Here is a 22,948-nt window from a genome sequence, read left to right on the forward strand (position 1 = left end):
ATTAATACAACATCATATCAAGAGAACACTTCCTTAACAAATCCTCAAACATAAAATAAACATGAACAAATAAACATATGCATTTAAGAGACACTTGATTCTCTTATCCCCTATCCACCAAGATCTTACATGATAATGATTTGCTCTCAGATTTGCACAATGCAGAAGAGGCTATGGAAGAACAGAGTTGGTTGATTGATCAAAAGTGATTTGAAAGTATGAAGATCGATATGAGATACCAAAATAACATGATGGCATTTAAATTTCAAATAAGCGAGAGGCGCAAAAGTGAAGGGGAAAATTGACTTATAGGCATCCTCATAAGAAATCTCGATTTTGGTAAGAATGTGGGATGAAAGTGTGAGATGGAGAGATAAGCATTTGTCCCACATTCAATATATAGACATTATTGCTGGAGGTTGAAAGGAATAAATTAAATGAGTATGAAATGGTGGAGATTACAGATTTATTAAAAAACGAATTTATGTAAAAAGAGTTTAATGAATTAGATAAATGAATATGTAAATTAATTAATTAATTAAATAGATAATAACATCTATTTGATTGATAAAAAAATTATGGTAATTATGAGAACACTTTTATGTGTCTACACTATCATATTTATATTATTAAATATATAATTAAAAAAACGTTAATGAGGCCAAGTTTTTATATTATTATACAATAACATTAATGAAGCTAAGATAGTATTATGAATATTAAAATTAATTATAATTATTATAATGTATTAAAATATATAATATTCTATCAGCTAAGGTATTCATATGGGCTATTTTGTACTCTTTTGTAAAAAACAAAATAATTCAAATAGTTTGTTTTATGAAAAATATTTGTCATGTATTCATATAAAATTGACACCAAGTTATTGTATCATTGCGAGCAGGCCTGGAATTTGGTATTAACTGTAACAACTTCAAATGATAAAATTGTATATAAGACACTTTAAATTTACTATAATTCATCATTATTTTCTAATTTTATATTTTACTCCCCCAATTAATTCTAAAAATAGGCGTTCTTTATATGAAAGAAACATTTGCCATTGTTTCCGGAAGGATGCCGCTGTCGGCTGAAACCCACCGCGAGAACACGATTATCCGCCTAAGCAAAAGAAAATTATTTATTACATGTTGCCACTCTATCAACGACCTCTGAAAAATCTGACAAAAAGGAAAGGAATGTGAAATCCAACTATGGCACAAGTTATGATCTCAAATTCAACTTTCGCACAAACTATGCAATGAGTTGTTTAGCTGTTGCGACTACATTGTCAACGGTGAGGCCAAACTCCTTGTACAAAATTCCAGCTGGAGCGCTAGCGCCAAAAGTGTCAATCCCCACAGCCTTTCCCTTGGAACCTATATGCCTCTCCCACCCAAAGGTTGAACCAGCTTCCACACTGACTCTGGCAGATACTGCTGCTGGAAGCACACTTTCCTTGTACTCTGGAGTTTGCTCCTCGAATAATTCCCAGCAGACGAAGGACACAACTCTAACAGCTTTTCCTTCGTTGCGGAGAGCAATTCCAGCTTTCTCAGCAATCTCAAGCTCTGAACCTGTACCAATAAGAATGACATCAGGCTTATTACCAGACGAATTGTCGCTGATAATATAGCCTCCCTTCGCAACTCCCTCTACCGAGGTACCAGGAAGCTGAGGAAGCTTTTGACGTGAAAGAGCATGGACTGATGGCCTCTTCCTATTAAGTACAGCAACCTTGTATGCTCCAGCTGTCTCGTTTCCATCAGCTGGACGGAACATTAAGATGTTTGGCATTGCTCTGAAGCTTGCCAAGTGTTCTACTGGTTGATGAGTGGGCCCGTCTTCTCCAAGACCAATAGAATCATGGGTCATCACATATATTACCCCAGCTTCACTCAGCGCGGAGATTCTCATTGCAGCTCTCATGTAGTCCGTGAAAACAAAGAAAGTAGCACAGTAAGGAATGAGGCCACCTCCATGGTGGGCTATTCCATTGCATATTCCTCCCATGCCATGCTCACGCACGCCGAAACGAAGGTTACGCTCTGCGGGGGTATCCTTCTGGAAATCCCCAAACATTTTTAACAAAGTCATGTTAGATGATGCAAGGTCTGCACTTCCACCTACGAATCCAGGAAGAACCCTTGCAAGTGCATTCAAACATTGCTGAGACAAGTTTCTGGTAGCATCCGCGGGGCTCTCTGGGGTGTATGTCTGAAAATGCATGAAAAATCAGATTTAAACATTGCCAAAAACTTGCAACCTGACTGAAAAAAAAATTTACGAAAAATGACCATAGTAGCTGAATGGGACAAGAAAATGTATGATAAAAGCAACAGCCTTGAGTTCTTACCGGGAGTGCCTTCTCCCACCCTTCAGGCAATTTACCAGTTATTAGTGCGTTGAACTCTGCAGCTTCCTCAGGGTATTTCTTCTCATATCCTGCAAGTTTAGCTGTCCACTCTGCTTCCACAGCTGCACCCTTCTCGATGTGCCGACTCCAATGGCTGTTTCCATAAAATATAACGCCATTAAGATAATTGAATGAGATCTCACGAAGAATAAGTTTGTCTACACTGAAAAGAATGATACCTCTTAACATCCTCAGGAACATGGAAAGGCTCATAAGGCCAAGCCAAATTCTGTCTGGTTGCCTCAACCTCCTTTGCACCCAAAGCACTTCCATGCACACTGTAAGAGTTTGCCTTATTTGGCGATCCAAAACCAATAGTAGTAGTGACCTGGAAAAAAGCAAAGGACGGTCCATGACTTCAAAGATTCAGAACTTATTTCCTTCTCCATAAATTTAAACTCCCGATCTATCATAATTGCAGATTACATCAAAAAATGCATTTGCCACTAAGGAGTATAAACTGCAAACCTTAATTAAAGTGGGTTTGTCCTTGACAGACTTTGCCTCCTCAATAGCAGCACGAATCTCATCATAACCAGTATTACCATTCTTAACCCAGATAGTGTGCCATCCCAAACCTTCAAAACGAGTTACAACATCTTCTGTAAATGCAATCTCTGTGTCACCGTCTATGGAGATATGATTATCGTCGTAGAAAGTAATTAGTTTGCCAAGCCCCCAGTGGCCAGCCAACGAGCACGCTTCATTGGAGATCCCTTCCATTTGGCAGCCATCACCAACAATACAGTATCTAGGAAATTAAGAACACAATTTAGTAACTTCGAATGCTATTGAAGCTATTGATCGAATTCAATGAAAAAGAAATGTAAATAAGGAACTTACGTGTAATGATCAACTATGGTACTGTCTGGCTTATTGTATCTAGCAGCCAGATGTTTTTCAGCAAGAGCCAATCCGACTGCATTGCAAATTCCTTGACCAAGTGGCCCTACGTAGGAGAAATTTAAAAAGCCATCAAAATCCCTCATTTCTTGAACAGAGTCAGTGTCGCAAAATGAAAAGTGAATATGATAATTAAGGAAATGTGCACACCAGTTGTAACTTCCACACCAGGGGTCTCAAAATTCTCAGGATGTCCCGGCGTTTTGCTTCCCCACTGACGGAAGCTCTTCAAATCCTCTTCCTAAAATTATCAAGAATATATGCTATCAAACTCAACTATATGGCAAACCATTATTATCATTTGCTGATAAAGAAGCCAGATCCATTAGTGTGGGGAAACCAAATGCATTTTATTCACTTTCCTCGATAACTATAATGTTTCAATTCCCATTACATAAATGCACTTCATGCTTGTAAATTGTGAAAGCAATAAATAATTATAAAAATCAAACTCTTTCTCAAATCAAATATAAGGTGTAGAACTCAGTAGAAGCAGATGTGGTGGACTGGATTGTTATAATGTATCTGGTCTGGTCCCAAAATTTTCAAAATAGTTACAAATCCAGCAGGGTTTGGTTAAAATGTGCTTTGGTCCCAATGCTTGGAACCCAATGGACATAACCTATATTTCTACGTTATTAAAATTTGATACTCTCTTCTTCAGTTCTGAATATCTTCATATTTTATTATTTCCAGAATTCTGTGCAGAAATTTGATGTTTAATAAGTTCTATTTTATAAAATTCCAATCAGATTTTTCAGAGCCTTTATAAAAATTCCAAAATTTTCATATCATTTTCACCTTAAAACAAATTAAATCTCCCAAAAAAAATACAGAAACCACCAGAGATGGTGAAAATTTAGAAATAACCTGTCAAATTACGATCCAAAAACCAAGGTTCATATAATAAACAGGTTGAAGCAAATCCAAATTTCATATTTGAGAAGATATAACAAAGCAAATCCAAACTGAGACTACACTAAGCTTGACATCACCAAGGAAATGAGATAATCCAAGCTTCCCCTGGCCATAGTAGACACGAGGTACAGTTCCCAATTTTCTAATCAACCTCTTAGTGTCCCTGTTTAGCTCTCTATAATCATATTTACAGAAAAAAAAAATCATGCTTAGAAGCAACAGAATCACAGAACAAAACTGCAATGTGCTGGTCTCTACAGAAGAAACAGGCCCAATTCCCTATTCTACGTCAAACTTTCTATCCACCTTACACCATCATAATTAAGCTAATCATACCAGCCATCATCCCTATTTTAGGATTAACCCACTCATATCAACGTGCCCATGTAATGAAAATTCACTACATACCTAAGACATGTAAGTGCTTCCAGTTATAGACTAACCTGATCAAACTGTCCTTCCCTATCTAATTCACAAAGCATTACCATAGCCTAGATCCATTCAAACTGGAAGATCGGATTAGCTATTCTTACGTACAGCTATCCAGAACAATGGAACACTATTATACACAATGCTCAAAAAAACACCATTATAAACACTCCAAACTTCAATCTGACTAAATATCCATCCAACATGTAATGACCCCTTTTGACATCAATGGAATGTGGGGTCCACTACTCTAATCCATAGCTTATGTGGCTGTCACCATAGGAATAGCAGATAGATAGATTGAAGTTACTTTAGTACGGATTAAATTAACTAACGGAAGATGGAAAACTGCCCATTCAATGGGAATTTCTCCGACTATTGCAAGCACATGCCACCTATTGGGTGAGTCACACTAAGCACATGCCACTACCTATTGGGTGAGTCACACTAATTCTTACAAAAACTACAAGTTTACTTGCCAACAAGGAAAACGGTGCACAACGAGAAGCCTTGCCTTCAACAGCAAACCAAAACACCCCATTGAAATCAATCATTGCTACAAGACTATTGAGAGTCACTTGGATGCTCTCAATGTTGAATACAAGATAAACAAGGTTGAGTTTCAAGTAGACATTGTTGGAAATATTGTCATTGATGTCAAAGGTAATCAGTGGAGATTGTTCGAATGTTGTCATTAATGTCGAGGTATTCGTTATGACTATTGATAAATACACGAGATTGTGAATCTCATTACTGATGTAAAAAGGTACGTATAAGTTTGTCGAGTAAGAACTTAGCAAAAGTTCTGTTGGAACTCATAAAATTTTGAAAAACAGTGGCCCATTTTAAAAATTCTGCTCTGCACTTTCAGTGGCACTTGATGAATCAACCTGAATCGCCTAGTTTGAGGGCATGAAAACTGAAGCCAGCATCCTCCCCTCATGTGCCTGTGAAATATGGGGAGCAAAGAAGCTTTCAGCAAATGCAATCGGCCTGTGTAAAGCATTTTTACTTGGGCCCCAAAGAAGGTTTTAAAAGGCCAGGGAATTTTCCATGTAAATGCCACCTGGCATAACCATTTATCCCACATTTGGTCGTGGGGAGGAAATGTATTGTGTTTAAATACAAAGCCGCACACTTCTTGAGTGTCAAAGCTTAAGGGCTTTTGGCAAGACGTGGCTCGTGGCCCAATGGACCCCCCGTGCACACGCATCTCAAGGTGTCTGTTGCGACCATTTCACACATCGCCCCATTAAAATGGGGACCCCTTCTTTTTTGCTCGTTTTTGCTCGCCTTTCTCTTTGCTTTTTAGGGTTTTGGTTTAGTATGTTAGTCCTCTGGATTAGGGTCAAGCCTTAGGGTTCCCGTTTTAGTGTTTTCAGGCCAGAGTCCAGTCAATCTTGAGAGCTATTGAGCTTCCTCCCGTAGGATGCAATTTTGAATAAAGTGAATTCATCAGAGGTCTAGAAGGTTGGTCTAGTTTCAATTGGAATTCTGAACGCAAGTCCAAAATTTTGCCTTAGTATTGATGATGGGATTATGAATCTTTGCCCGGGTGATTTTTGACCAAATTTTGAAAATTTTGATAATTGATCCCGAGTATTGGAAAGGTCTTATTGTTGCCTTGTCAAGTGACTAAAGTCCCGAAATCGTGATATTTTGGCCTGTGGAAGCAAAATCGCTCCTGTCCCTCAACCAGGGACCAGGGCGAAAATGATGTTTTATGCATCTTGATTGTTAATTTGTTTCATTTGTCTTGTGCAGGGTCCGCCAGGAGATGTGTTTGAACGCAAATTGAAAGATTTGGAAGATTTTTTGAAGCTTAAAATGGCGAATTTTTGGAGTTTGAAGACAAATCGCTCCTGTCCCTCACTGAAGGACCGGAGCTTGTTTCTCAAAATTTTGCTGTCCTTGCAGGATCAAGACGATTTTTGGATTGGAAGAGATAAAGGGAGGCATGTTCTTTCCGTTGAATATAATTTGAAGAATTTCGCAAACATGGAAATTTGCCAGGAGCAAAAATCGCTCCTGTCCCTCACTAAAGGACCGGAGCTTAAAATCCAACCTTGCCTTGTCCTTGCAAGATTTCAACAATTTCGCGATTTGAGGAGAACCAAGGAAGAACATCTTATCAGTTGAATATAACTTGAAATTGCCAACGTAAGGAAAATGGACCCTAGAAGCAAAATCGCTCCTGTCCCTCTGCCAGGGACCAGGGCGAAATTTGATGTTAGCTCCCGTCCCTCTCCCAGGGACCAGAGCGAATTTCATTATAGGGCAAAATTTGGGTGAAGATCAAGTAAGTTTTAAGTTTGAGGCAGGTAAAGAAGGTATAACGGACCCATTGAAGACAAATTGAAGATTGCAAGACACCGAAGCGAGGCCCATATTTGCCTAGGCGCTCCTGTCCCTCAGTCAGGGACCAGAGCGATCTCTTAGACCAATTTCTCAACAAGATAAAACGAATGCCATGCCAAGGATAAGTGAAAGGGGGCACAACAAGTCCGTTGAAGACAAATTTGAAAGTTAGCAAAGCACGATTGAGCCTACAAGTGTAAATTCGCTCCTGTCCCTCAGCCAGGGACCAGGGCGAAATATTAGTTATGTTGCCTTCCTTCCAAGTTTTAAGTCACTCCAAGTCAGGGTACAAGGAAGCAATGATGTTTGGAACGCCTCGACAAAGAATGAAGTTACAAAGATCGCCAAAGATGAAGAATTTGCACTATATGCCCAAGTTCGCTCCTGTCCCTTAGTCAAGGACCAGGGCGAAATCTCTAAATGAGCTTAAATTTTGAATATCAATTCCATTTCATACGTTCAAAAAGGATCAAAGGACATTGTTTTACACTGTGAAGGCAATTGAGAGTTGATAGGAACAAGGATGAGCCCAAGACACCAAGGATCGTTCCTGTCCTTCAGGCAAGGACCAGGGCAATATTCAATAAATCAATCATTCTTTTCAAAGATCACCTCAAAACAAAGATCAACAAGGTTGAAAATGTCATTTAAAGGGTGTTGAACAAGAAGTTAAGGTTAAAGGATGACAAATTTGGGCTAGAACACAAAGTTCGCTCCTATCCTTCAGGCAAGGACCAGGGCGAAAATTATTCAAACATCAAATGTGCCTAGTTAAGGACGAGTAAAGTATGCGTGGAGTGAAGGGATAACGTTGTTATTTGCCTTGTGATGTAGATTGGCGATCAAAGAAACAAGGATCAAGGAGAGCACAAGGTTCGCTCCTGTCCCTCACCAAGGGACCAGGGCGATATTGACCTTAAGAGGCATTTATCCACAAAGTTGAATCAATCAAGCTCGAGATACCCAACGAAGATGCCAGTTTCCACGTGGAGAAGGTGGTTTTGAACGTAAAAGGCAAGAGAATCAAGGCTAAAATGCTAATTCGCTCCTGTCCCTCTCCCAGGGACCAGAGTGATATGGTTTGTATTTTTTTTTCATCTCCCAAATTTTGGCGCTAATGACATTTTTCAAATTATATTAAATGCTAAGATCGATGAAATTTGAAATATTTAATTAAGTTAGCATTTTAAAAAAATTGCGCAAAACATTTAAATTAATTATTTGTGGCCTTTAAAAAATCGAATTAATTAAAAACGAAGGCATTAAATGAATTAATGATTATTTTAAATAAAAAATTGGGGCGCTTGGGTTTTATTTGCTTTATTTTACAAAGTCGGCCTTAATTTTTATTTAAAATTTGTTTTTAATTGCCTCATTTTCACAAAGTCGGCCTAGAGGTAATTGAGAGGGCAAGCGCCTATAAAGGAAGGGTAAGTTATTACATTTCAAAACATCATTTAACATCCTTTGCATGCAATTTGGAGAAGACAAGGAAGTGCAAAATTATCATTAAAGAGGTGTGCGAATTGTGTTTTAAGAGGTGTGCGAATTTCATCAAGGATACAAGGTGCGAACATCATCAAAAGGAGTGCGAGTTTTGTTCAAGTGAAGCAAACTTGCCACCAAGACATTGAAGACCCCCCAAAGGTGGCGAAGTTGCTAAGGAGGACGTTCGCTTGAGAGAGATCACGTTGAAGTCATCAAACCTTGATTTTTGCCTAGGCGAATTTCTTAATTTTGCATTTTAGAGGTAGCTCTCAAGTAAGGTATGGCGAAATCTTCTCTTGTTTTGAATTTTGATCGTCATGGCCTTAAATTTTGAATTTCAAGTAGCTCAATCGTATTTAGGAAATGATAACTCAAGGACTTATCATGAAGTTTCCTAAATTTAATCTCTAATCTATAGTTATACCTTGCAAAATCTAGTTTCTTATTATGAAATGTTGTGTACGTGTTACAATGGCGACCCCGAAGGCGGGAGCATCCACCAGTCGTCCAGCTCTCATGAAGGAAGATCAAAAGAACGAAGAACTGGAGACCAAGATCGTGTCTAAGTGGAGCAACATTGGAGATACCAACTTGGGCAACTTCAGCACGAAGAAGTTTCGAGAGGTCCCTTATATTGGCAAGCCATCACCTGTCGCCAGAAGGATAATTGAAAGTGGCATCATTAAGGCGGCTGGCTTCCCTCCAGCAGTCCAGTGCCATGAGTTGATGATCGAGTGTGCTCATCATTATGATCCACAGTCCAGAACGATCGTGTCTAAGGAGGGAAACACTTTGGCTTACCTCTCAAAGGAAGCTATAAGTGAGGCTTTCCATCTTCCAAAGCACAGAGATATGGTCTACAAAAGCATAGAAGGAGCCAGGTCCATGTACGAAGATGATCCTGATGCTTGCTTAAGCATCATCAACAAGAACTGGTTACTCAAGAGTCGTCCTCGCCTAAGCAAGATCCCGAACACACCACATAGGATCGATTTCCAGGAGGAGTACAGAGATTTGATAACGATGCTCAACCGAGTCATAGGAGCCCCTCAAGCCTTCTATTTCGAGAAGTGGATGTTCTACTTCATCCAGGTGATAGTTCATGGAAAAGGGACAATTCATTGGGCTAGAATGATTAGCCATTGCTTGGACGTACAGTTAAGGAGACTGAAGGCTACCAAGTCCTTTCACATGAGTTCATACGTCATATATGCCTTGATCAGGAGCTTTGAGTACGCAGGACTACCTCACAGAGGAGTGATTGGAAGAGGACCTAGCGAGGTCAGAGTTTGTGATTCTTATGTCCACTTGCATCATCCGCCAGGAAGTAACTACAAGTTAGTCAATGATACCTTCACGATGAACATCACAAGGACGTTGCAAGGTGGGATTCACAATAGACTATCTCAGGATGCACAGGAACTAGTAAAGAGGTACGGTGCTTGGTTTATCCAATTTCCGAAATTTACTTATATCAAAGTTCATGGATGTCCTTCACCTCCATACATGTTGCCGAGATATCCGACAGACAGAATAGTGTTACTTGAGGTAACAAGACAGTTGGCAGCTTATGCGAAGGCATTCAGACACAGACATGGAAATGGAGTTCCTGTACCTATCATATTGGGCAATTCAGTTGAGGTATGTCCTAATGCTCCAGCCATGGATGACGCAGAAAAGGAGTTAGCTTTGTATTCTTTTTCATTCTTTGCCTTGAGAGAGAGCTTTGATCCACATGGATATATAGAGGAGACAGTCGGTAGGAAATTTAAGCATGAGTTTCAGATAGAAGATTTTATGATGAATCTCTTAGACGATCTTGAAGTGAAAAGAAAGATGCATTCTAGATTGCCTTTGGATTTCATCAAGAAATGCAAGATTTACAGAGTGGCCTACCAAGCTCAGGACAGTGGCAGACATCTCCAATCATCCTATGATCGAGAAAGCAAAACAGTGAGGTTAGATTGGAATGAGCCCGAGGTTGTGGATCTAGATGCTCTGATGGCTCCAGTCTTGTCTTGTACTCGCAAATGGGTTGATGTGCAGCATCAGAAGTTGAGAGAACAGGGCATAGCTATGACTTTCACCTTGGAGGAGAGACCAGCTGAAGGTGGAGCAAGTGTAAGCGAAGGCAATCCTAATCCTAGAAATACAAGCGAAGGCAACCTTCGAAGCGCAAGTGAAGGCAATCTCCATCCAAGAGGTGCGAAGAGGAAAGAGAGACCTGAAAAAAGAGAATCTTCCAAGAAGAAGCAAAAGGCCAACCGAGATCGTTCATCCGGTACATCTTCTCGACAAGAGAAGATGACATTTGAGATAGAAGAGTCTATGGAGTCAATGGTACAGAATGATAAAGAAGGACAGGCACCAGGTGGATCTTTCCAAGACAATGAGTTGCATGAAGATAGAGAAGATAATGAAGTAACATCTCCTCCCAGAGAAGAAGAATTGCTTAAGGAAATACAGGTTAAAGAGACAAGATCTGCCATCCCAGATTGGTTGAAGGAAAGATTAACGAAGGTGATTGTAATCGAGGACGAGGACAATGTGATTGATTTGGAGAGCCTTGTTGGACATTCCCAGGAAGTGACAGAGAAGAGGAAGGCTACCAAGATGTCCAAGATGATTAGAGATGAGACTAGATCCAAAAAATTGCAGATAGCTACACCGGCAGTGGACAAATATGAAGGTGAGATCCTCGCAGAAGAATATGATGTAGAGACATTTGAGCTAGGTCCATCCACAGCTGAACAAACAATGGATGATGCCACCGATTCATTTGAGGCACTGAAAGACAAGCTTAGAGAAGAAATGGAAAAGAATAGAAAGCTTGAGAGAGAGGTCGGTGCATGGAGAACATATTTCAGCCATCTCAATCAGCCTTTAGGACGACGGGATCCAGCGAGATCACCCGTACAGGCACTTCCCCTTCAATCAATTGGTGAGGCAGAGAGATTCAGGAGTCTGGTCCAGCTTATGAGCTCATGGATTGACAAATCTCATACAGTTGCCGTAGAATTTGCAACAAGGATGATGAAGACCATTCATAGGGCTATCCAGGTTCTTGAGATCATCCACAATTTGATGATAAGAGTAGCCGCTTTTGCTCATACCAAAGATGTTATCATTCCTGTCTTGCAAGTAATCAGACAAACATCAAGGAAGGTCTTAGCGCAGGAAAAGATCATGGATGGAGGACCTCACAGTTTACTTCAGTGGTCAACCTTACTCCAGATGAAGGAAGTTCTCTTCGAGGACATCAGTACTAGATGTAGCCATGTTGAGGAGGTTATCCACCCGATCCAGGACAGAGTATTTGAGGTACTACGTACCATTCTTGGCAGGAGGATCGAAGTTGAGACAGATGTGGATTTGCAGGAATTGGAGGATAGAATTAAGGTCATCTTTTGCAAAGATGCTAATGTTATCACAGATGAGCAACGGGACCAGATGTTTGCTACCATGCTCCTGATTGAAAAGACTAAGGAACTTGAACCTGGATGGGACGCTGCTCTTCTCAAGGCATTTGATCAGGTCATCCACTTGGAAGAAAGAATGAGGAATCTTCCCGAGATTCCAATTGCTGAGATCGAAAGAATCGTATCAAGATTCATTGTATATGCTAAAAAGGAGCATTGGAAAGGGAATAAGATTCTAGATGAGAGGTTGTTATAGATGACATGGCACCTTAATTGTCATTGGTCTATGTCTCCTAGATTTTTGTGCCAAATTTAATATTTGGCTATGCATTTAATATTGTTCAGTAAAAAGGAGGCTATTTGTAATAAACCCTAATTAGGGTTTAGGTGTCCATAATCTTGGCCATTGATCTTCTTTCAATCTGGACCGTTCATTGTAATTGAGGATGCTATTTATACCCTCATTTCTTTTCATTTTGTAATCAATCAGAGAGTTAGAAATTATTGATGTATTAAGCATTAGAGAGATTAGAGTTTAGAAGCAAGTTACTTTTGTAGCAAGATTGAGCTTTGAGAAAGGAATTCAAACAATTGTTGTACATGATGGCTTTGAGATCAATAAAATATTGAAGTTATGGTGTTTTATTGCAATTCTCGTGGTTATCTTCATGGTTGTGCACTTTCTTGAATCATTCTCAATCAAAGTAGTGTTTTAGTTCGAAGGACAAAGTGTTGGACTTGATCTTTGGTAGGATTCACTATCCAAACCACTAGCTTCTTGCTGATTGTAGGAACGCCTTGCGTGGTCGACTGGAGATACTTGAATCGCTTAAACCTTCAATCGTTGTTGTATCTTGGATATGTACCTTTGTGGTAGTGTCTTTGATCTTTGATGTATTGAAAAATCATTTGTTACCTTAGAAGATCGCACCAATTTCAATTGAGTTGTTGATTTATGGCAATATTGAAGTTGGTAGAATTTTGCCAAGTCTCGTCCACATTGAGTCATTCTTAGGGTTAAACTAGATTAGACCTCTTGCAAACCCTGCTCTTTTGATATTTTTTTAGAGCTTGTTTAGTTTAGAAAATTCTTCGGAAACGTAAGGCCCCTTGATGACACAGCAATCACAACGACCACTGGTGCTTATCCTCACGTAGAGACCCTACTAAAAAGAACATTGGAGTCATCCTAACTGATCCTTCTTGCGATATCTTCAGCAGTTAGCGACTTTATTCAAGAGAGGATAAGATGCCTTTGGGTATTTTATTCTGTGTATGATTGTGTACAAAATACACGTCAACAGTGTCCAAATTTTGGGACAAGTTGGCGAGAAGGGCTAAGGGTTGCGCAAATCAAGAGATCCAACGGCAGGTCCGAGAAAGATCAACGATGGAGTACAATTCCGGGACTATTAGCGACTGTCGTTGTACTGCGACATAAAGTGCCTGAAATGTTACTCCATCGCGACTTGGCGACCAAGGCAGGTCTAATTGGCAGACAGGTGGTGCCCAAATGGTGGTCGGCTGGATGCGCTGTCAAACCAAAGAGTGACTTATCGAACAAACCTTGGCCACGATAGATCTCTAAAAGGATTGACTGAAAGCATCAGTTCCATCGGCATAAAGTACATCAAAGAAATCAAGACTGGTCCCGCCGATAAAATAAAAAATATCGATGAGACATGTAAACAGCTCGTCGAGGGAGGAAGTTTGGCCGAAAGAATAATATTGAACAAACCAACAGAACCAAAGACACATGGCAGTTAGAGGGTGGCGCCCAGATGGATTCAAAGGCAAACCAGTGGCTGAAGGAAGCAAATCAGCCAAGGTAAAGGTCGAGCAGATCAAGGAAGATTGGTCAGTGATGCGAAAGATCCAACGGTGGTCACTATACCGCGATAGAAAGAAGCTTGCCAGTTATCCCCCGCGACATAGCGACATAGCGACTGGCGAGGTGGCAATTGAGGTGGTCGTCCAAGTGGGCTCAGAACGAATCAGGATGTGCCACGTGGCAGAGCGTAGAAGAAGAACCAAGGTGGGCCCAAGTCCAATGGCAGGTCCAAGTGGCGAGTAGGTGGATCCAAAGGCGAACTAGGAAGAGAAGAGGAAGTGGTGGGTCCGACCGTGCTCAGGTGGCATGACAGGTGGAGTCCAGAGGGACTCACGAGCCAATCCAGAGGTGACATGTGGCAGAGATCTGTGTGGGAAATTCAAAGTTTAAAATATAGTTTCAGACTATAGTGAAAAGGCAGAAATTTAAATGACTAAGCTCATCTGAGAGATTGATGGCTGAGGGATTTTTTTTTTTTTTTGCCCGAATATATAAGTATTATATATTGTTGAAAGGCTCTAAAAACGAGGAATCCATTTCTGCAGTCAAGTGTAACCCACGGCAAATATTTTTGGGGCAGTTACCTCGAGATCTCAGAATATATTTTTCAATCAGAAAGAGAAGATTTTCAGCAGGCCAAGTGTGTGGGCCATTAATGCAAAAATTTAGGACAGTTGTCCTTGTCTGATGAAGCCTAATCTCGGTCCCTTCTTATTCTGAGGTCTTCTCATTTTGTAGGGGTTCTAGATTTTTGTGAGCAAGGCTCTTTAATCTTGGTTTCCAATTATGAGTTTTTCCAAGTTTGTAATATAATGTCTTTTTTCAAGTAATGGAGTATATCTTCTTGTTGTAGGTGTTTATGTTGCAGGTTCTTATGCATGTAAGGCATGCATAAATTCACACAGAATTGTCTCTAGATATATATTTCTTTGTTACAAATTAAATCCTCAAGGAGGCTGGAATTTGTCATCTCAAGGAGATTGTTGTGATTGTTTGTGGGTATTCTTCAAGGAAGAATTTAAATTCTGTAATCAATCATAAATAATGAAATATATTTTCAAGATCTGATGATTTTGTAAATGAGTTGAGTAATGCAAGGCATTAATGCAGAAATATTTAATGATGAAGATGGATTTGCAGTAGAGGTTTTTCGTTTGCAGTTTGATGTATGACTCTATGCCCTTGGATAAGGCACTGGTCTTGCAGATTCTGGGGATTCTCAGAGATTTTTAAAATCAAATATCCATTTACTTTTATGTTTGTAGTTTTAGTTTGTTCCACCTATCTCATGCTTCAACTTAGTTGAGATGTCAATGTAGATCAAGCCCATCTGCAGTAAGCTCCTAGTCGTTTAAGCCTTATGAGATCTATCTGCTTTTATTGATGTTATCATATGCGTGTAATGGGTCCGAGTCAATGCATCAAAGGTACACCCACCTAGGTTTTGCAAAGCCTGGAGAGTAGAAAGATTCAAATCCTTGTTATGTTGTCCAAGTTCTGAAGTTCTTCATTGTATGAAGTTGGCTATTTCATAGATAGATTGCAGGTGAACTTGGTTTGCTCATTTTTTTAGAACAACAAGTTCTCTTATGAAGACTACTGATAATATAGAGAAAGTATTGAAAGTTTATTTGACATGAGTTGGTGATCAAAAATAATAGAGACAAGAAAAATCTATATTAATACAAGACAAAGACAGCGACAATTAACTTATTCAGTGGAGAGACTCAAGGACATGAATAATATTATGATCAGCAATCAACAAAGCAGCAACTTCATGAAAATAGCGACTGAGAAAGTATAGTTACAGCGATGGGCATAGTGACTAAAGGGAAGCACTAAAGACAAAGAACAAGGCAGCATTGGGACTCCATAAAGCATCGCTGGTAATAGCTGGTGTATATATAAATTATAAACTAGGAACATAAAGAAAATTATATCATTAACTAACTAATGCATTAAGGAACAAGCCCGATAAAGATTAAGAAAGGAACAATGATTCATTCTGAATAAACTACAAGGTGGTGTGGAGAATAAAGATTAATACATACAAGAAAGCCCAAATTATGAATATAGACAATGACATAAGGGATTTAAAAATCATTATGATGGTCGACTTCCTCATATGGTGGATCTCCAATGTAGCCGACATCATTAATATGTGATCAATGATTATATTACAAAAGACTTTGTTGATATGATATGGTCAACCTCAATGCTGGTCGTATTACTCATAATGTGGCTGATGTCTTCAATTAGTGTATATGTGACTTCAAGAATAAATAAAGGAACTGATATGTTTAGCCAACATTAGCAAGACAATGATAATATTGGAGATACATATATTTAAGGAAGCATTGATTAGAATGAAGACAAATAAGGTGCGACCCAAGTTCATAAGAATAGAGACTTTCTTTGGTGACGACAAATAATAGGTTGGTGGTTTAGTTTAAAGTCAGTGATATTGGAGATTATCATGACTAATGGCTGAGATATTCTAAATAAGAAGCAAAATATTAATAAAGTATAAGCGGTGCGATCCTCTTAAAAGCAACAATCTCCTAACGATTAGAAACAATAAATAATATGAAGTGACTAATACAACGCTTGATTTCATTAAGCAAAGAGCAGCAAACATATTTGATAAGCAGTGGTTAGAAGCAAATAAAAATAAAATAAAGCTTGCTAATGATAAACAAAAGGCAATGACTATGTTAGAGAAAGTCAGCACTCAAGAAAAAAATATATACATTTGTTAAGTGACTAAGATGAAATTATAGATTGTTTTGAGACGCATCTTTTCACACAGATAACTCCTTGGAAGGAGTTCGCACCTCTCATGAAGGGTTATGTGGGAAATATAAATATCATATGAAGTGTTGTGTGTTACGGGGTGTGTGCACAATGCTGACGAAATAACTCTGGATCAAAAAGTACACTGCTGTGTGTGTGTGTGTTAAATATATATCATATAAGCCAACAGAGATATAATATGCAGATTTAAAAGAGTTTTTAGAGCCAGATCTGCAACAACTTAGATAATTATGTTGGTGTGAGTGTAAGAAGACAAAAGCTTATGCACCAAAGAAGAGAAGAGTATACAGATTAAATTAAAAGAAATTGAGAAGAAGAATGCAAACTTTATCTAGAAGATTATTCCAGACTTGTGAAGACTTTGTGTGATATACATACCGGATTGAGAGTGGGCATTTATAAGAATATCATTTCAGAATTGACGAGCAGATTTAAAAGTAATATAAGAGCAACTTCATAGCAGATTGTGAAGTGAGTTTTGGGGCAGATTCAAAGGTAATATAAGACCAACTTCATAGCAGATTGTGAAGTGAATTTTGGGGCAGATTTAAAAGTAATAGAAGATCAATATTATATCAAACCTGTGAAGAGAGGTTTATAGAAGACTTGTGATCAATTTGAGAAGGTAATCATAACAAATTGAAGAAGTGAACTAAGGCATAATTTGTCCATCATTCATTGAGATAGCAACATTGTTAAGGTGGAAATTCAGAAGTGGGAGTTGGTGCTTCCAGTGGGTTGGTGCCTACAAATTGTGGGTGTTGGTGCTTCCAATGGGTTGGTGCTCACAAATTCAGAATTGGGAGTTGGTGCTCACAAACTAACTGAGGGGCTGGTGCCTCTAGTAGGTTGGTGTCTACAAACATTGTAAGAGAACAATTATATAAAAGCATTAATTTGTCAAGGTTTTCTTATATTTGGGTTTCCATGTAAAACATTGTGTTATTGTGTTCTTACTATGTGCATGATTGTTGGAAGATAGTGAATAATGCTATTATGATCAACAAAGTTTAAATAAGTAAAGTTCATTGTTATAATGATTAATCCCCCCGGCCCCCCTCCCTCTCAGTATAACCATCTGCTCTTCATGTAATGTCCCCATTTTTTTTTGAAGAATTGATTAATTAATTTAATTAGTCAAGTTGTCCAAATAATTATTATTTTTCATGGATAGCTTAATTAATTATTTTAATTAATAATATTAAGTTAATTATCTATAAAGTTATCAAATAAATTAAAAATTAAAAGATGACTTTATATTTAATTAATTTAATAAAGTGACTAATTAAATATTATTCATAAAGTCACTTCTAGAAGCTTCTGGACATTGGGGTGAAAAGGTATTTAAGGAGATCAAGATGAAGCTTCAAAGCAGTTTGGATTTGGTATTTTGATTTTGATTGGGATTTGTAGAACCGAGAGGTATCTGCAGACTTTGGTTTTTGGGAACGAAAACTCCCATAGATTGCATAACTGAGGGAGTGGAAGACCTTCCAAGGGGTTGCATTGAGGAGGTGATACTTCAGTCATGTCGATTGTTTTTAATTTGTGGCCAAGGGCCAACCTTGATTAAGTTCAATTTTGAGAAGAGGTTGAAGATAGTGTGAATGCTTGAGGGTTTCATCGATCCTCTCAAGAAGCTGTTAGCACCTGTTCACATCTGAGATTTAATTGCAGGCATCTTCAGACTGCCATCAATTTGGAAAAAATGACGATCTTGGAAAGTACCTCAGCTATTGGTTATTTTGACATCCAAGCGTGCATCGATTTGTTAAAGGAAGCAAGGCGAACTCTCTAGGAGCATATTGTTGGAGAAATTAGGGGGTTTCAGGTTATATACCAGTTCTGAAGTAAGTTGCATCAGACCCTTCTATATCCACGATCTGAATCAGATTTCATCAATAAGTCTTCAAAACTTCCTACCAAGGACAGCAATAATTATGGAAGAGTTAGATGATTCATCTCGAGTCAATTTGAAGGGTGATTTTGTGGACTAATCAATGCTATATCAGACTGAGTCTAAATCGTGGCAGTCAGCTCCTACCCTTCGATTTTACTCATAAGTCATCCATTTGGCATCGAATCTCAGCTATAAGGACAGCGCTACACTTGTCAAGAAAGGGCGAACATTTTGGGAGAGGAGCTTGAGGACTATCAGCGGAAAACTTCATTTATGATTCAGACCTCCATGGACAGCAGGGGCGATTTAGGAATCATCTCATTGCTCAACAAATAGGATATTGATTGCTTCTTCATCTTTGCATTAAGGCGCCTCAACCAGGTTCATTTTGGTGTTGATTTCCAATGAATATTTGCTGATGTTAATGAATGTAGTCATGGCTGTCTTGTACTCAGAAAATTAAGAGTCAATAATTGGTTGAGTTGGGTCATTGTCTTATCATTTGTAAGGACTTAATGGAACATCCTTTTGATTGAAAGAAAAGAAATTAAGTTGCATTCACATAACAGCATAACACGCAGTTTGGGGCAGCAAATATTCCTTGTTCTCAGTCATTATAGGACAGGGGATATTACACTTCAGACATATCTTACATTGAAGTCAAAAGCCAAAACCAAAAATGAAATGAGACCCACCTTGAACCAAATTGGGGAAACTTGTCATCCCCTTGTTTAATGGATCCAGACAACTAAATTTGCTATCATTCACTTGGAAGGAGTTGCTCACAAGAGGTGGTACCATGGTTTTATTACACAGGGGCACAACTTTGTCCAGACATTTGATAATTTCAACCAAAAAACTTTGGCCTGCTTTAGGTAGAGAGATGAGGAAACCAATTATGAAACTATTGAATTAGACCAATATCAGGCAGCGGAGGAGTAGAATGCTGAGCATGAGCACGAGCAGATACCAAAGGGCAGTAACAGCACTACAAAGGGTGAATTTATAGCTCTTTCAAGAGCACAACAATATCATCCATTCAAGGTTTGTGGTGAGCTATCTAATTAGTGGAGTACTATGTTCATTGATAGTGGTTCTGCCCATAGTTGAACTACTCACCAAAAGCAGAAACTTGCCGGGTCCCAAAGAGAAAACTCGGTGAAAATTCAGTTAAAACTCGGCAGAAAACTTGGCAACTCAAAAAATTGTTTAAATTTAATTAGAAATGCATTTTTTTGCAAAATTCAATGACGAGATGCTTTCAATGAGTCAATAAATGAGTACACGAGAAACAATCTGAGTCTAGCTATATTTGATTGATTTAAATGCAAATTGGGTACAAAATGGCATCCTCTTGTGAAATGCTAACGGCTGGTAGATTGATACAAAATGAAATAGCAAATTGTTTTTGTAAAACTAAAAGTAAATACTACATCAAAACATTTTGCATCTTCCTCTTCCCAGCTCTAGTGAAAACTAGGGGAGAGATAGAACTAGAGGGTCTAGTCCTAGGCGTCCAATGTGGCTCCTCCACTTCGCCAAAATGAGGTTGAGGGTAGCACCCCTTGCGGGGGTCTAAGGGTGAGAGAGAGGGGGGTAGAGAGATAGGTCTAGATCTTGGGGGAGAGAAGGAGGAGTGAGATAGAGAGTGGTAGAGAGAGGGGATAGAGGAAGCGTGATAGGGAGATAGATAAGTCTAAAATTCAAAGCAGAAAGAGCGAGTAAGATAGAAAGAGCGAGAGAATGTTGATAGGAACTTACTGATTACTGAAATTTGACTAAGTTTGAAAATTTAAAAGATCTTCTAAAACCTAGAATTTGCATTATAACTCCTAGAGTTTGAAACCACTCTCAAACATCCCACCAATATATAAATAAAATATAACTTGAAATATAAGAAAGGAAAAATACATATACTTAAATGTTATATTTCATATAAAAATTCTGCTGAAGAGAATGAGACTGACTTGAAAAATACATATACTTAAATGTTATATATATAAAGGAGATTGAAGGCAAAGGACTAGTAAAGGTTCAATGTGATTGCCTCTAATGATTTCACTATCCATGCATCAAGGTAATTGGTTTGCTAGGGACGAATCCAAATCCATCATCCCAAGAACTTGAAGACCAAATTAACAGCAATCTATATAGAAATTGTCCTCAGTTAGACCTTGACATGGAGGCTATTTCTTATAAGAGGCATTCCCAAAAATTCAATAAAAGGTTTTCACTCTCAAAACTTGAGACTACTTAGATAAGGGTGCTTCCTTGGCAAGATTTATATACTGTTTCAATAGCTTATCGAAAGCACGGAACAGCAAGATAGTAAGAGGAAATATATCATTTGGGGTTTGTCCCAAATACTTTTGTGATGTTCTTGTTGACATATCAAGTACGAACTCTCTTAAATTCTGACAATAGCAGTAAAGGACTCTCTATTGGAGGTGAAGTTTAATTTTTGGACCTTTTGCTACTATTATAGGAGCATGAAGACCTTTCTCTGGCTTTGGGCCCACGTAGCAGCACCATGCATAATTACACAATAATAGAAAAGTAGATGGAAACTTGAAAATGATGCAACATCCAGATTCTATGTTACCAGGTTCCACATGTATTAGTCTTGTTATCGTACCAAACAAGAGCAAGTACACATTTAAGAATATAAGATTTGGCAATGGAATTAATCAACCAAGATCATGAAGATGAAAGGATAGCACAAAGATCAATATAATAGATTAAATTGTACTCTGATCGAAAGATGGATCAGATCAAAGTGTGATAATGAAGATGTGATGTACACATCTCCACCAAACTAAAAATGTATAAGTCACATGATCCAAGTACAACTTTACCCTATCCTAGTGCATATAATGCAATTAAGTAAGCTTATCCTATCCTAGGTGCATATAATGCAATTAAGTAAATAAACTAAATGCATGCAGATAATAAAGTGCACCAATAACCACCTCCATAACACAATTTTAGGGGGGTATGTAGAGATGAATAAATGGATCTTGGAAAATATGAAGCCATGCTAGGGACCCATATACAAAATGATCCCTGCAAAAAAGCAATAAAGGAAAACAACCTATAAGAAAAAAACTCCCTTGATGAGAGGATGAAGAGAGGTGTAAGTGAACCCCCTAAAGAAATAGTATCCAACAACCCCAAGACAGCTCGCAAATGATGGAACTTGTACTTTTCAATGAAGGGTTTCGTGAAGATGTCTACAACCTACTTCGTTGAAGGGCAATACCACAAGTCAATAATATGCCCTAGAATAAGCTTCCCGATGTAGTGCATATGGATCTTGATGTGATTGGTCCACTAATGATGATGATGTAGGCTCTTTGAAATTTGAAATTTGCTTTTCTTTCAAAAGGAATGCCAAACTCCATAAGGATATTTTGAAGCCAACGAGCACCGGCAGCAACACTAATAGCCCCATGATAGCCTTCGTTGAAGAAAGAACAAAAGTATGTTGGTGCTTGCTCTACCAACAAATTGGACCAAGATCAAAAGTAAAAGTTGTAGCCAAAAACGGACTTACAGTTATCAAGATTGCAAACCCAATAAGAATTTGTATATCTAAGTGGATCCAATATCTATGGGTACCTTCTACATAGTCCTAGATGCGTTTGGCAGCTTTTGAATGAAGCTAATATGATCCCTGCATAAAGCATGAAACCATGCCAACAGCATATGAGATGTCAGGGATAGTATGAGTTTGATTGATGAGACTACCAAAAAATCAACAAAATAATGTGGCATCAACAACACTTAGCCTCTAGCTTGACTTATGACAAAAAAGGAATCAATGCAAGCTTACAATCAACCATGTGAAACTAAGCTTGACCATGACTAATATCAGAAGGCTTGAGTAATCTTGACCCACAGGAAGGAGTGCAATAAGCCCCAATTGTGTCATGGAAAACCTATTGTGCAAAGTAAATTTGAATCTAGTAATGGTGGATGATGAACTCCCTATAGCGATAAGTCATCAACATAGAGAACTAGAAACAAGTGAAAATCATCCTATCTCAAGATGTAGGCATTCAGATCAATTGACAAAAGAAAGGAGTCCATCTTGGCAGAACAAACTAGAGGGGTCTATTTAAGGCCATAATTAGACTTCCTCCATCAAAAAACCAATAAAGAACCTGTATAACCAGTAAGGATGCTCCGTGTAAATCTCCTCCTAAATATCCCCATGAATAAAAGTCTCCAAATCCATCTGATATACAGCCCAACAATGACCTCTAGTTATAGCAAATGTTAAGTGGATATTATTCATCACTACAGGGACTAAGGTCTTACTGTAATCAACACCAAGAACCTACAGGAAAGCTTTAGCCACAACCCATGCTTTTAACTTACCAATAGTTCCATCTGCTACACATATGGATCCATCGGTCCATTTACACTAAACCATTTCCAATAATTGTTTATGAAAAGAATCGTACACAAAA

At 38.5% G+C, this 22,948-nt stretch overlaps 1 protein-coding gene across 1 annotated transcript in view; it reads right to left on the bottom strand.

Moving 5' to 3' along the window:
• Window positions 1-912: 912 nt before the first annotated feature.
• LOC131059668 (transketolase, chloroplastic) overlaps window positions 913-22,948 on the bottom strand; it is a 30,167-nt gene continuing 8,131 nt past the window's right edge. The window contains exons 2-7 of the mRNA XM_057992691.2: window positions 3,470-3,560; window positions 3,260-3,365; window positions 2,885-3,167; window positions 2,596-2,744; window positions 2,357-2,510; window positions 913-2,217 (exon numbers count right to left, since the gene is read on the bottom strand). Coding sequence (XP_057848674.1) covers window positions 1,255-2,217; window positions 2,357-2,510; window positions 2,596-2,744; window positions 2,885-3,167; window positions 3,260-3,365; window positions 3,470-3,560 — 1,746 coding nt within the window. The 3' untranslated portion in view covers window positions 913-1,254. The remainder of the gene's footprint in view (window positions 2,218-2,356; window positions 2,511-2,595; window positions 2,745-2,884; window positions 3,168-3,259; window positions 3,366-3,469; window positions 3,561-22,948) is intronic.

This window comes from Cryptomeria japonica, chromosome 9 (assembly GCF_030272615.1).
Source record: "Cryptomeria japonica chromosome 9, Sugi_1.0, whole genome shotgun sequence".
NCBI classification, from domain to species: Eukaryota; Viridiplantae; Streptophyta; class Pinopsida; order Cupressales; family Cupressaceae; genus Cryptomeria; species Cryptomeria japonica.